We start from the raw sequence: 14142 nt of genomic DNA, 5'->3' as shown, positions 1-14142 counted from the left end.
GGTGTTGCGTTATCATAGAGCAATAACGGTGAAGCTGTTTTGCTGCGAGTTCCGTCGTCATTATTCAAACACCATATGTCATATTGTGGGTATGCTAACATTAAACCATGACGTTTCGTGGTAGTTTGATACGGATCGGCTTCCATCATTACCTTCAATTCAACGTTATTTACATTTGTGACTGGTCTTCCTCGTGGTTCTTTCTTCAAGTCGTAATTTGCCGTATTGCCGGCGTTTGCCGTATTTGCGTATGCCGTATCCTCTCCAAATACAGCATTGTCAGTTTCTGCTACGTTAACTCCATGTGGAAATTCGTATTCGAAAATTAGGTACTCAGATTTTCGCTGTATCCATCTTCACGTTAAAAGCTGAATGTAAAAACAATTGAAAGTCGAACAATCAAATATCATGTTTTTTAAGTTAAGCATGTTTTACTTTTCGTGTGAAAAACTTTTCACTCTGAAATCGGACACCATACAGGTTTAATTTTAATTTAAAGTGGCCAGTAAAATAAATCGGCAATTTCATATTTAAACCCCTATTAATTAACGAAATTCGAGGTTAAAGTAATAAATTAATTATTTTTACTGGTGATTATTAATCATTAATCCTTGGTATTGATAATTGTAATAAACTTGCAAAAGTAACGTCTGGGAGCGTGCGGAAGACTCGTCATTTGATTATTAATCGAAGAAAGTAGTGAATTATGAATAACAACCGGTAAAAGTGACGAATTTCACAGTTTCTATAACATCCACCAAATCATGAAACAATCATTAATAATGACCGGTTATTATTAATATTTATCACATTCATTTCCAGGGTCGGAATGGGTACAGTTTTTTTTGCTTAAACTTCAAGGAACATAGACAGAAAATGGAGACTGCATTACGACAATATTTTTTAGGTCCTAAACGTCTTCGGAATTCGGGCTCCGAAGACGTCTGATGGAGCACTAAAGGTCAGAAAAATACACATTTTATTTTTTTCCTACCAAATTATTAGTTTTTTGTCAAAATGTGATATGACAATATTTAATCAGGATAATAGAACCTCTCGATTGGCATTTTTTTTAGAGAAGCATCGTGAAAAATATCCAATGTACGCAATATCGCTGATTCGATCCACTGTGTCGTAAAATAAGATAAATATAGTGTACCTGCCTGTCTCCAATTACGTCAATTTTTAATGTACTTAAATGATTTCCCGAATCTCGAACAGGTCCAGCACCTAAGAAATATTGTCGAAAGTCTCCATTTTCTGTCTATATTCCTCGAAGTTTAGGTAAAAAAACTCTACCTATTCCGATACCTGTTAATTACATTTACCGCAACATCACTACTTCAGTACTTCTAAGCATAAATTACATTTTCAGCAAAGTACTGTGACGCCGGACTGTTAATTCCTTTAAAATTATACTTCAGAGACACGCTTAGGTTGTTAATTACCTTAACAGCAACTTTTTGCAGGACAAAGTTATACTATTTTGACATTTAGACGCGAAAACCAAGTTTTATTTTATCATTATTTTCTTCAAAACAAGACGAATTCAAGTGATTTTATCTATAAAAAAAATATTAATATTGGTATCCCGTTGAGGGAAATAAAAGCAGATGGAAGAAAACGCTTTGCAGAACACTGAATGGCGGCTACAATATTCACAAGATCCTAGTCCTTAAATTAAAAAGAAAGAGAGGCCAATAGCATACAATTCAATTAAAACTTAAATACTTATTAATTCTATTTATAAAACTATCACTCAAAATTGGTTTTTCTCCTTTCTTCAAACTGTCAATGGTTGAAACTAAATAACTTCTTGGCGTTACGAAGTTTAATGGCGGTGAAAATGTTGATGGAGTCATTGTAACTCCTGCTATGTCTTTAATATTCGTGTACAAAGGCTTCGCACCTATGACCACTACATGTTCTGTAGTACCTTCAAAGTTTGTATTAGGAGTGGTTGATGGTACGTTTATTTCAACGGGGTTGTAACTCGGTTCAACATTGTATAACTTTTTGGTTACAAATAAGGGGTTAAGCTCTTGATAAGATGGTCTTACAGTCGACGAAGATACATAGTTTCGTGATTTTTTAGTTACGAATAAAGGTTTTAGTTCTGCATAAGATGGTTTGACTGTAGACGACGGGAATCCCTTAGGGTTTGAACTAGGCACGACTATAGTGCCAATAGTGCTTTGAGTGCTAACTAAAGAACCAAATTTGCTTTTATGTGGCTCGTAGTTGTCGTGTTTTCCATCGTATTCTGCAGAATAATCAGTTATTTCCTTCGATAAATCGGAATATTGATCGAAATCTTCTTTAGTTTTGTAATTTTCTTCTACAGGCTTATAATTCCTATTCTGTATATAATCGTGATTGACATCACTATAATCGTGTACATTTTGACCATATTGTCCATAATCATGAATGTGGTCATAATTATTTACATTTGGGTCATAATTAAGATTATTTTGGTTGTAATTATTAATATTTGTGTCATAATGTTGTTCGTTTACGTCGTAATGATGTTTATTTTGGTCGTAATGATATTTGTTTTGGTCACCCTTTTGTTTCAAGTGGTAATCGTAGTTATCAATTCTATTTTCTTGAGTTTTGTCCTCCTCGTCGTCGTATCTAACGTCAGCTTTGTATCCATTTTCGTCAGCGGTGTAGCTGACGATTTGCATACGTCCATCCGGGAGTCGAACACGATACTCTCCGTTGGTAGCTGATCCGCTGCTCTGCTGTGAATGTGAAAAGTCATCTCCAGTGTCACGGTCTTTCACTCTGTATGAGAAAGCGTAGTTTGAACCCTGAGAAGAAAAACAGCAGATTAGACATAAAACTCATTAGAAATATATGGTTTCCTCAAACCATTTATGGTTTATGGTTTAAATACCAGTAAGTATACTTTCAGATTTTGTTGTGTAAAAACTAGATGTCGCCGATACAATCCATTGGAAAATAAACCATTGTTACAATTTCCAGAGAACCTAAAGAAACTATTACGCAAAACGTAAACTTTCCAAGTGAGTTCTCAAAAATGTTAAACTTCGTTTAAAAGATTTAACTATCAAAAACTTAACAATAACATTTACTTACGTCATCGTCGTAATCGGTGCCGTGATCGTGTCTTCGGTCTTTCACCTAAAAAAAACAGGAAGTTCTGTTGAGAGATGATTAGATTATAAGGTCAGTGGTCTGTACCCAGTATTAGGAATTTGATAGTCAGTTACATTGTTGTGAACAGTCTACTAACGTAACGTAAGTATATTTTCAAATGTTTAATGTCAATGTTTCGCTGGTGAAATTACAGGCAAATGGGACTTGTTAATTTATATATCTGGGGTGACGGTCGCATGCGAGTGCCTATCCGGTCTTTGCGATTTAAAGCTCTGAGTGGCACTGCAACTGTTTTGGACAGGCATGTCGCTTGCCACCAGGCGCACGACTTGTTCGTCCCGTTTTCTAGTATCATAAAAAATAGTTTTATTGTATGCGAATGTTATTTCATAGATACTTTTTAACTTTATATATTTCGTCAATTTTTTGCAGTAAAGGTTTTACCGACAGTACTTTGGTATTTTTTTTTACTTGGACGCATAATACATGATTGACAGTCAAATCTCTATGGATATAAAGTGGTTACGCAGCGGCGAAAGTCGTAGTGACATTAATGCTATTTAGCGAAAACTGAGTAAACTACTAGCATCTACTCCGGCCTATTTAGCGCATCAATCACTTCGCTCTTAATGTAGGGTTGTCACGTTATTATTTTTTTTTATAAAAGCCAAGGGACGGAACGAACAAGTCGTGCATCTGATGGTAAGTTACACACCTGTCCATAACCATCTTTACCCTTCAAAACCTGAAAACAGTAATGCTGACTTTACTGCTAGGCGGTAGAAATAGGTAAGTTAAGTGTTGGGCAAAATGTAATTGTTCAGGCAATTAAAGATTGACACTTAATTAATTGTCAATTGCGAAACAGCAATTAACAATTTATTAATTGTTAATAATGACACTTTTGTTCGGTAGTTTCGGTTTTAATTGTTAGTTTCAATTGTTTCTTGAGACAATTTGAAACAGTAATTGCAATTAATTTAATTGCAATTAAAATCAATTACAATTAAAATGAATGGCAATAAAATTAATTGCGATGTTGCAATTGATGTTAATTGGTAATTTAATTCACAAGGAGCTCTACTGCTAGTCAAATGATGATTATTAGCAAATAGAGAAAACGATGTGAGCGCCAACCCCAAGTAATTACCTTGCCATTATGAATGCGGCTTTAGTGGTTTATCTCTAACCAATCACGTGTGGCTGTGTTTTCTCAGTACTAGATCGCTAACTTAACTAAAGTGTAAGTATGTGCGAAGCATGGGTTAAAAGGGATACTTTTCTTTTAGGGGCTGTATTTATTTCAACCTGCGATATGCCGTATCGTTTACTAAATTATTATCATTTTGTTTACTTGCTCCAACGGTGAAAGAAAATGTCGCGATGAAACCTACTTGTGGCAAAATGGTTCGTAAAAATCTCCAAATTCGTGTGAAGTCAAAGACGTGTGAAATGTGTTAGGGTATACATATATTATGTGTGTAAATAATGTGTCATAGTTATCTACTAACTGTGAAACCATCTGTTTTTCATTTTAGCTTGTCATGAGACGCCATCTTTTTTTGTAATCTATACAGTGTGTTTTTTTTTAACTGGGACTGTATGGGGAGATACCGAGAACTTGAATGGTTCGGACCGTAAGAAAGCCTTTTGTTGAAAACAATTATGGCATAGGTAGTATTTTTTTGTGAGTTGTAAAAAACAAATAATTAAATTTATTAATTTTTTTAGTGCTTATCGACTGACTTTCACGTAAGAATCATTTCATTGTATTGGAAGACAAAACTCGCGACAGCAAAAGTTGGTCAAATTTAATAAAATGTTTTTTCACACAAAATGAATAAAATGTACAGATTTTTTTTAATGCTGGTCAGTGACTTACAAATAAATGGACGACGGGTCTAATACAAAAACCACGAAAAAAATGTCCCAAGTCAACCTATTTAAACGTAGTGACATGTAAAGGAATGTGAAAAAGCTAAAACGTTGAATTTAAATTGTAATGTCATCGCAGTACCTACTGTCTAATTTTGCTTGCTTCGCTGTCAGTCGAACAAACGAAGACTAAAGCGTGAATGATGCTCTGTATACGATTTTAACGCCCCATAAGTTCGGACACTTTTTAGCGCGGACCCGACGCGACGTCCATATAATTGTAAGTCAATGATGCTGGTGGATTCAATTTCTTACAGAGATAATTTCATTCTATAGGAAGAGAAAAACCGGGACGACAGAAGTTGGTCAAATTGTATAAAACGTTATAGGGGCACATTACCCGGCGATGAAAGCTCGCCCGATGGATCCTCCGAGCCCTACCCATTAAAACTTATACATGGACCATCTCCCACTGATGCCGTTTCATGGGATGCAGTTTTCATGAACAATAACTTTTGTTCTTTGACTTTTGATAATAAAATTCATCATATTTTGTTTAAAATAAAAATATTTACTTAAACAGATCGTTCTAAGCGTGTTAACTTTGTGAGGTAACAAAAGAAAAACGGAAATGGGTAGGGGTAGATGGGGAGGACGCATGTACGAATACTATCTTGCTATCAAATACAGACCTAAAAAACGTCAGATAGTTCAACATATTTTTTTAGTTTACATTCATTACATTTCGTAAAAAGACTATAGTCTTGAGATGTCTGTCTTTTACAAATAACCCTGTATATAAAGGAATATGGCCGCTATCACAGCGTATAATAATAATAATAATAATAACGCAACAATCAACATAGCCCCGCACTAGGGAAACCCTGTGTCGCGGGTGCCATGGACACACACATAGACAACCACAAAAACGCCCAACCTCACGGGAGAAATAAATGTAGGCCATCTAAATATTTCTCTCGGTCCGGGAATGGAACCTGGGACCTCTACGTGGCATGGTAACCATTCGGCTAAAATTTCAAAAGTTTAAATACACGAATGCACGCCCATATTGTGATGCCATTAAAAAAACACGTAACACTTTATGGTAGCCACAGACCACATAAATACTTTCTTTCGTGGTGGTAGCCTATCTACTGCCTCTCCAGTAGAGGGTTGTGGATTCGAAACCGGGCTTGTGTCTCTGAGTTTTTCGGAATTTATGCGCGAAATTTAATTGGAAATTTACCATGAGCTTTTCGGTGAAGAAGAACATCGTAATGAGACCTGCACACACCTGCAAAGCCTAGAGGGCAGAACCCGTGTGAGAAATACAACACAATCCATCTCATTGTGAGAGGAGGCCTGTGCGCAGCATTGGCACTTTTTTTTACGGGGGGAAAATCTTTATATATACCCCTGAGCCCAGGGAGACTCAGGGGTTATGTGGGGACTCTCCCACCAGACTGGAGGGCCTACCTGACTAAAACCCCTCCGGGTTTACCTTCCGGTTGAGTCGGCGCCGTGGGGTCGGTGCGCAGCATTGGTACTACATAGGTTTACTATTATTATAATTATTACTTAATTTAGTCTGTAAAAGTGACTTTACTGCCATTTGTACTATTGTTTGTGCAATAAGGTTTAAATAAATAACTATGTCCCTAATACGCTTAGCGAGAACAGAACTGTGCCCTGTAATTTGACGTAGATGAACTGACGAGAGTAATGTCCGGTGGGATTTCTTTGGTACAGAGTGTTTTTTTTATCGATAGCAAGTGACGGGACGAACAAGTGATGCGCCTGGTGGAAAGCGACACGCCTGTCAATAACAGTTGGTGAGACATAACATGTAAGTTGAAAAGTCCCACGTGCTTGTAATTTCACCAGTATCATTACCCTTCAAAATTTGGAACGCAGTAATATGAGCATTACTGCTTGGTGGGAGAAATAGGTAAGGTGGCAGTACTTCCCTGGACGAACTCGGAGCTCTGATGCTACTAACTGTTACGACTACGGACTGTCACGTGATACACTTACATACACATACCACCACACTTGCCACCCACTGGGATAATTAGACTGGGACTTGTCAGTCCTTGTAATTTCACCTTCAAATCTGGAACGCATGCTCATATTATTGCTTGGCGGCAGAAATAGGCAGGGTGGCAAACTATGGACAAACTCTTTCATAAGAATCTCTACTGCTCCTATATTAACAAGGTACACTAATCACCATATCAAGGTAATATGTTTCTAAATTGAAATAGAACCTTACAACACATATCAAATTATTTGACAATTGACGAAAATAACGTCTATGACGAAATAGCGATAATAAACTAACTTCACATTGATGCAAGAAATAGCTTATTATTATAAGAAAGGCGAATAAGTAAGTAGGTAAAATATGTGGGAAATTTTATCTATAGTTACAGTATTGTTCGTTGTGGCGTTATTGAAATGAGGACATTGTTGCTGTTGCGTAAAAAAGCTAACAAAGGTAGTTTTATGTTGACATAGATTGTGGACAAGAGCGATGGTAGCTTCGTGGGGAAACGGTTGCCTTTCAATCGAACCATTTACGATTCGAATCCCTAAACTTAACTATCTAATCTCTTTTTGTAAAACGCACAAACTCAAAACTCCGCACTTGGGAACCGTGTGTGGCGGATGCAATTAACACACACATAGACAACCACAAATTACACCCAAATTGACGAGAGAAATAAATGTAGGCCATACATTTGTAAGCTTAAAAGCATATAATATTGAAAAGAAATAATATACCTATAATACATATTAATCCTAATATGTAATCCCTTAAAACCCGTAAAAATATACATCTTTTCAGGAACGTAACGTTGCACCCGTTAATTAACTTCCATCTCTCATCTTGTCTTTAACAACCCCACCAAAATCTTCCAGTGTTGGCATTTTGAGTTTTTATTGATTACACTAAAATCGAATGGGTAATCTATTTTTTAAAACTGATAGTTATTGGAAGCAGTAAGCTATTCAAAACACAAATATTCCTCGGGAATAGAACCCGGGGCCTCTACATGGCAGTCCAGTGTGGTAACCGTTCGACCACTGAGGCAGTATATTACAATCAAATAATTATTAATACGAAGATTCAACACAAAGAAAAGTTCTTTCGACCCGACAAGACTCGAACTTGCGACCATGGGATGCCGTCTTTTGCTCTTTCCAACTGAGCTTAAAGGTCGAGTTAGCAAGTCGAAGAAGTTATCCTTTGTGTATAGAGTTTCTTCGGTTTTCGACGTCACGGGGTTTTGGGGAAAATATACCCAGAATCTACATCAGGGGCTCGGCTACGACACTCACCAAGGTTTTAAATGTAAAACAGTTTAACTTACATGGTAATTTAGATTTTTCCCAGTTTTTTGTTTGATTTTCGATACCTTCTGCTTGACGTGGTTAGTGAATGCCTTGTAGACCGGCGGAAGAGGACTTTGTACCTGGTAAAACAAAAACAATAAAAAATAATAGTCAGTCTAGGGTTATTTGTAAGATACTAACAATCTCAACCATAATGGCAGTATAGCTTCTTTTGAAAGCGTTCGTCCAGGGAAGGACTATAAATATAAAAACACTAGATACACATATGGACTTTGTAACCCATCTAAAAAGCTATCTACAAAGTAAAGCTGTTTTATTCACTAAAAGTACTTTTTAGAAAATTGTGCTTAAAAACGAATTACCAAATATATAATTTGTAAAAGTATGTCAAATAGCCAGACATGAGTATATCAGGAATGAGACCTGAATGTAAAAGAAATTACTAATATTTATTGTTAATATTACCTGAAATTCTGTTTAGTTTTTTGTTATTAATCATTCCTAATAAGAAATGACCTTTTCCGGATTTAAATCGTTTATACTTGTTTTTTCAAACAAACCGACGTTTCGGGCCCTTTACAGGTCCCATGGTCACGGTTGACTGAGGTGGTACAGTCATCAACCAACTAAGTCTTATATTAATGCAAACCACCCTATTTTTTCACTATGGTTACAACAGTTATTAATGAAATACATTATTTTTAATTTTACAAAGAAAATATTGTAATTACGCTACATTACGTTTTACAAATTATATTATTGAATGAATTTTTTATTAACTTCCATTTATTATTAATTAATAAGAGAAAATTAGAATAAACTAAAACATAATAATTATTACTGCAGACTTATGTCTGTTTGGAATTTTTCATTAGACGAAATACTACATCCCAAACTGGTGGTACGGAGAAACCATCTTCCCTGTTGAAATTAGGATGTTTTTTTTATTTCAATGGCCTCTCGCAGCATCCTGGGTAGATAACGGACTTCTTTTGCAAGGACCTGGGGTTTGTCAAACTTCATTGAATGTGTAGGTTTATCCTAGGCTTAAATACGATTTAAATTTAGGCGAAAAATAAAGGCGATATAAATCCGGAAAAATAGTTTAATTTTCTGTGTGTAACAATCGCGAAAACCTAAGAGCTCGATAGTCATTTCTAATTTTATTTAAATAATGTTTCAGTTTTCTTATTGAATTGTTTTTAATTTTTTATAATAATGTATATGTTTTAGTAAAGTAAGGACATAGTGCCCTCAAATGCTGCAGTGCTACAAGGTGTTACATGTCAAGTACCATTAGCATAAGAACACCTGCTGTATAACCATGTAACTTGTACATAAAGAATATGAATATGAATACTGCCACCTTACCTATTTCTGCCACCAAGCAGTAATATGAGCATTAACCACGTTCCGGTTTTTTAACCGACTTCGAAAAAGGAGGAGGTTCTCAATTCGTCTGTATGTTCTTTTTTTTTTGGAATGTATGTTACGCGATAACTCCGGTATTTGTGAATCGATTTTCATGATTCTTTTTTTGTTGGAAAGGGGGTATTTCCATAGTGGTCCCATTTCATTTTGAAGAAAATCATCCACCTCAAAGGGTGGCTGTTCACGCATGAAGATTCATTTTTATAAATAGCGCCTAACTTTAATTTAGGAGCAATTATTTTTATTTTTTGGCGTTTTTCTCTCGATATACTTTGAGTAGGGTCGTAGTGAGAACCTATTTTTATTATCTCCAGTATCAAGTCCTGTATAGTGGCGAACTAGGGGATATTTCATTGAAACTTAGCAAATAGACGTAATTCCACGTACTTTTGAGGTCGGTTTTGTTAGTACTCTGTACTGAGATTATTAAGGAGCCTTGTCAACTGACGGGCGGATTGGCAGTAGGTACTGCTCAGATCTATGTGAATTAAAGCTCTAAGTGGCACTGTAACTGCTATGGTCAGGCGTGTCGCTTATCATAAGGCGCACGACTTGTTCGTCCCGTTACTTGGTAACATACAAATGGGGCAAATCGTGAAACCTGCAACTATTGCCTTAACTCTATCCTTTCAATGAGACCCGTGCCCAGTGGGAAGTTTAATGGGTTGATGTTTAATATTCTAACAAAGTATATATTTGTTATAATTATTAATACAAAGATCGAACACTCAGAAAAAATTCCTTCGATCCGGTCGGATTCGAACCGACGTCTTCTTGCATACATGGTGATAAATCTGTAATAGATTTCTCATAGATGGCGCTACGACTAAAAAGTCGTTCAAAGACCAAGTACAAAGACACGACGCAAGCACATAGAAAAATTCGTGAGGTCCGTTGGTTCGTTCCGTGGCTTAGTTGGTATAGCGTCTGGCACGGTATGCAAGAAGACGTCGGTTCGAATCCGACCGGATCGAAGGAATTTTTTCTGAGTGTTCGATCTTTGTATTAATAATTAAAGCATATGTTTGTTATAATGTTGTACTTTGTAAAATATTTATCAGTTCGCTGTTTTACCAGCTCTAAGCCGTGGTAGTTTTATGGTTACCAGCTCATATGCAGAGGGCGTGGGTTCAAATCTGGCCTTGTACATTTGAGTTTTCGAAATTGATGTTTAATTTGAAATTTATCATGAGGAAAACATCACGGGGAAACATGTACAAATCTACAAAGAAGTGTAATTCTAGAGTCGGCGGACTAAAGCACATAAGTCAAAATCCAACATCATTGATTTCAATTAATACATCTACCTGCTAAAACAAGTAAGTCGAATTCATAAATTTGTAACTTTGTTCTGGAGGCGTCTTTTTCAAATTTAACATTCTTCATTTCTTCCAACACTATAAATAATACAAAAAATATATAATTATATATTAACAAATGAAACACTTTTTAGACTTATGTGCTTTAGTCCGCCGACCCAAGAATTATGTTAAAAAAATCTACAACCATGGTTCGAATCCTTGTGCATAATATCTAAGTTACTGGTCATTGACCTCAAATGTTACTGGTGAAAGGTCAAATTACAGGCACGTGAGACTTGTCAACTCATGTCTCAGTGTGACCGGCGCAATGGCACTGCTCTTCAGTGCCTCTATCTTGAGTTTACTGTGACAGTTGTCTCTAGGGACAGCGTAAATTCACAATTTTGTATGACAAATTATACAGCGCCTCTAATAAGAAGAAACATGTGGGTTTACCCCACGCGGTAGATAATACAAACCATATTTGTGTTGCAAAAACGAGCGATTCGTTCTGTGTACCGTTTAGGTTCACTCAGAGAAAAGTTTAAGGAGACTGGTATCATGACTGTGGCATCACAGTAAACTTACTGAAATATTTTGTATGAAAGAAGATATCCATAATATTAACCTTAGAACTAAGTCCAAACTCATGACACCACGATAAACGATTCTTTTATGGGGAACTGTATACGTTTCTACAATACGATTCCGGAGAATATATTAAGATTATCATTTCCTAAGTTTAAAACTTACATTAAAAGTATTTTTATATTGGACAGTCATATTACAAAATTGAAGAGTATGTTTTAGATAAAGAAGTATGGAAATGCAACAAAGTCTAGATTCCACACAATTATAATTGAAAGTGTATTCTATAGCATTTAAGTTTATTTGAAAAGGGCAATCCCTAGAGTTTCTTGCTCGTTCTTCTCAGGGAGGTCAGCGTAGTGAACGAGAAGTAGCTTAAATAATGACGTTTTAAAAATTTTACAAGGAATAAATGATTATTTGACTTTGACATTGAACAATATTTTGTATATAAACATTTTACGCGGTCGCTAGAGATAACTGACTCTGTAAACTCACGGTAGAGGCTCAGATCTTTCCATTTAAAGCTCAGAGTTCCATTGCAGCTGCTATGGACAGTCGTGTCGCTTACCACTACGCATTAGGCGTGTGCCTACTTATAAAAATAATAACTTTTTTATTAAAAAAAAAGGACCACAAAAGTTCGTGGAATTACGTCTATTTGCCAAGTTTTATTGAAATCGGTTAACTGAAAGTGCGCGATTCATCCCCTAGTTTGCCACCCTTAGAGGTGAAATATTTTCTTCAAATTTAAATGGGTCAAGGGTGTGACCAATGCTGAGATACCCTCTTTCCAACAAAAAAAAAACATCAAAAACGTTACACAAATGCCGCGGCCGGGTTTATCGAATAACATACAATACCTACATAGAAAAAAACACAGTCGAATTGAGAACCTCCTATTTTTTGAAGTCGGTTAGAAAAGGCGTGAAAAAACGGGACAATGTTTTCGTTTAACTGCCTCCTGCTTTTAACTGTCTCAGGTTCGATTCCCGGGCCGGGAGAAATATTTGTATGGCCTACATTTATTTCTCTCGTTGGTTGGGTGTAATTTGTGGATGTCTATGTGTGTGTCCATAACACCCGCGACACAGGGTTTTCCTAGTGCGGAGCTATGTTGAGTGTGTACGTTATTATTATTATTATGTACGTAATGTGCTTGTGTAATAAAATTCCGATTACGAGGCTTAAAACTATAGTGAACTAAAAACTTTATACTAAATCCGTGGTAGTGACCCATTTAGCTCTTTCAGGTATTCTCGAGCTAACATGTTTAAGTTAAATAACATAAAACATTGTAATGATAAATGTATATTTACAAATAGCAACCCCTAGAGTTTCTTGCTCATTCTTCTCAGGGGAATCTGCTTTACGAATGAGCAGTGGAGTTTATTCAGTGTGATGATTTCAAGTAGATTAGATTAGATTAGATTAACGTTTATTTGCCAGAATACAGTAAATATACAGGTCTTAAATTAAATTGGTACAATGTATTCAACCTGCAAGCAGGTGTGCAAATATATTGGAATTTACTGGTACAGGTGATTGAAGTTAATTAAAATGTCAAATATTTCTAAATTCAAAGTATTCCTTATTACTATAGAAGCAATGTGTCATAAGCCATCTTGTCAATTGTAGTTTAAAATTATGTCCGTGTAGTAATTTAATGCCGCTTGGTAAATTATTAAAAATCTTAATGCACATGTTGTAGCAGTTATTTGTATAAATTATTTTATGGCAACGAGGTTGATATAATTGATTCATAATTTTAGGCCGTGTTTGTCTTTGAAATATTTCGCCACGTATTTTAAAATGTTTAGGATTAGTCTTAACAAACACACAGATGTCTCTGATATACATACAGGGGAGAGGTAAGATGTTTAGTTTTTTAAATAGGGGCTTGAATGTGTCATCTGCTTTAGCGCCGCATATTGCGCGAATGCATTTTTTTTGTATTATAAAAACCCTACCTACATCTACGGAGTTCCCCCACAGTATAAGCCCATAACTTAATACAGAGGAGACGTATATAATATAATTTATTATTTAATTTATTATATATATATAATTTACTTACCTATGAAATAAAGATTAATTGACTTTGACCTATCTTTTAATGCGTTTCCTAAGTATGTCAAAAAAATCTGTCCTTCAATGTTCGTTAATAAGGCAACGAAAAAGACAGGAGCAATCATTAATTAGGCAACAACACCTGTTCGTACCATCTATAATCCATCACGAACGAAAGCATGAATGAGGAAAAAATAATATCACGGAATCATTTTCCTTTAGACCACTTTGGGCCACGAGGTAAGCGGGTACATGACACGGATCGTTATTACATATTAAAATAACGCTATTTAAAGCCTACAGCCAATCTTTGTACTCGAGCAGGCTGTGGGTGAGGAAACGTGCCAATGGCGCCCTGCGCGTTCAATATGACAACGCATTTATGATGGGACTGCCC

At 35.9% G+C, this 14142-nt stretch overlaps 1 protein-coding gene across 1 annotated transcript in view; it reads right to left on the bottom strand.

Annotated features, from left to right (window-relative positions):
* Positions 1-1290: 1290 nt before the first annotated feature.
* Positions 1291-14142, bottom strand: part of LOC113228392 — a 21289-nt gene continuing 8437 nt past the window's right edge. The window contains exons 3-5 of the mRNA XM_026461669.1: positions 8373-8474; positions 3103-3147; positions 1291-2813 (exon numbers count right to left, since the gene is read on the bottom strand). Of these exons, the coding sequence (XP_026317454.1) occupies positions 1713-2813; positions 3103-3147; positions 8373-8474 (1248 nt within the window). The 3' untranslated portion in view covers positions 1291-1712. The remainder of the gene's footprint in view (positions 2814-3102; positions 3148-8372; positions 8475-14142) is intronic.

The sequence above is a fragment of the Hyposmocoma kahamanoa genome, unplaced genomic scaffold, assembly GCF_003589595.1.
Source record: "Hyposmocoma kahamanoa isolate Upper Pololo Valley unplaced genomic scaffold, ASM358959v1 230, whole genome shotgun sequence".
In the NCBI taxonomy this organism is placed as follows: Eukaryota; Metazoa; Arthropoda; class Insecta; order Lepidoptera; family Cosmopterigidae; genus Hyposmocoma; species Hyposmocoma kahamanoa.
Note: the sequence above shows the minus strand (reverse complement) of the source record. Positions and strands in the feature narration are given on the sequence as shown.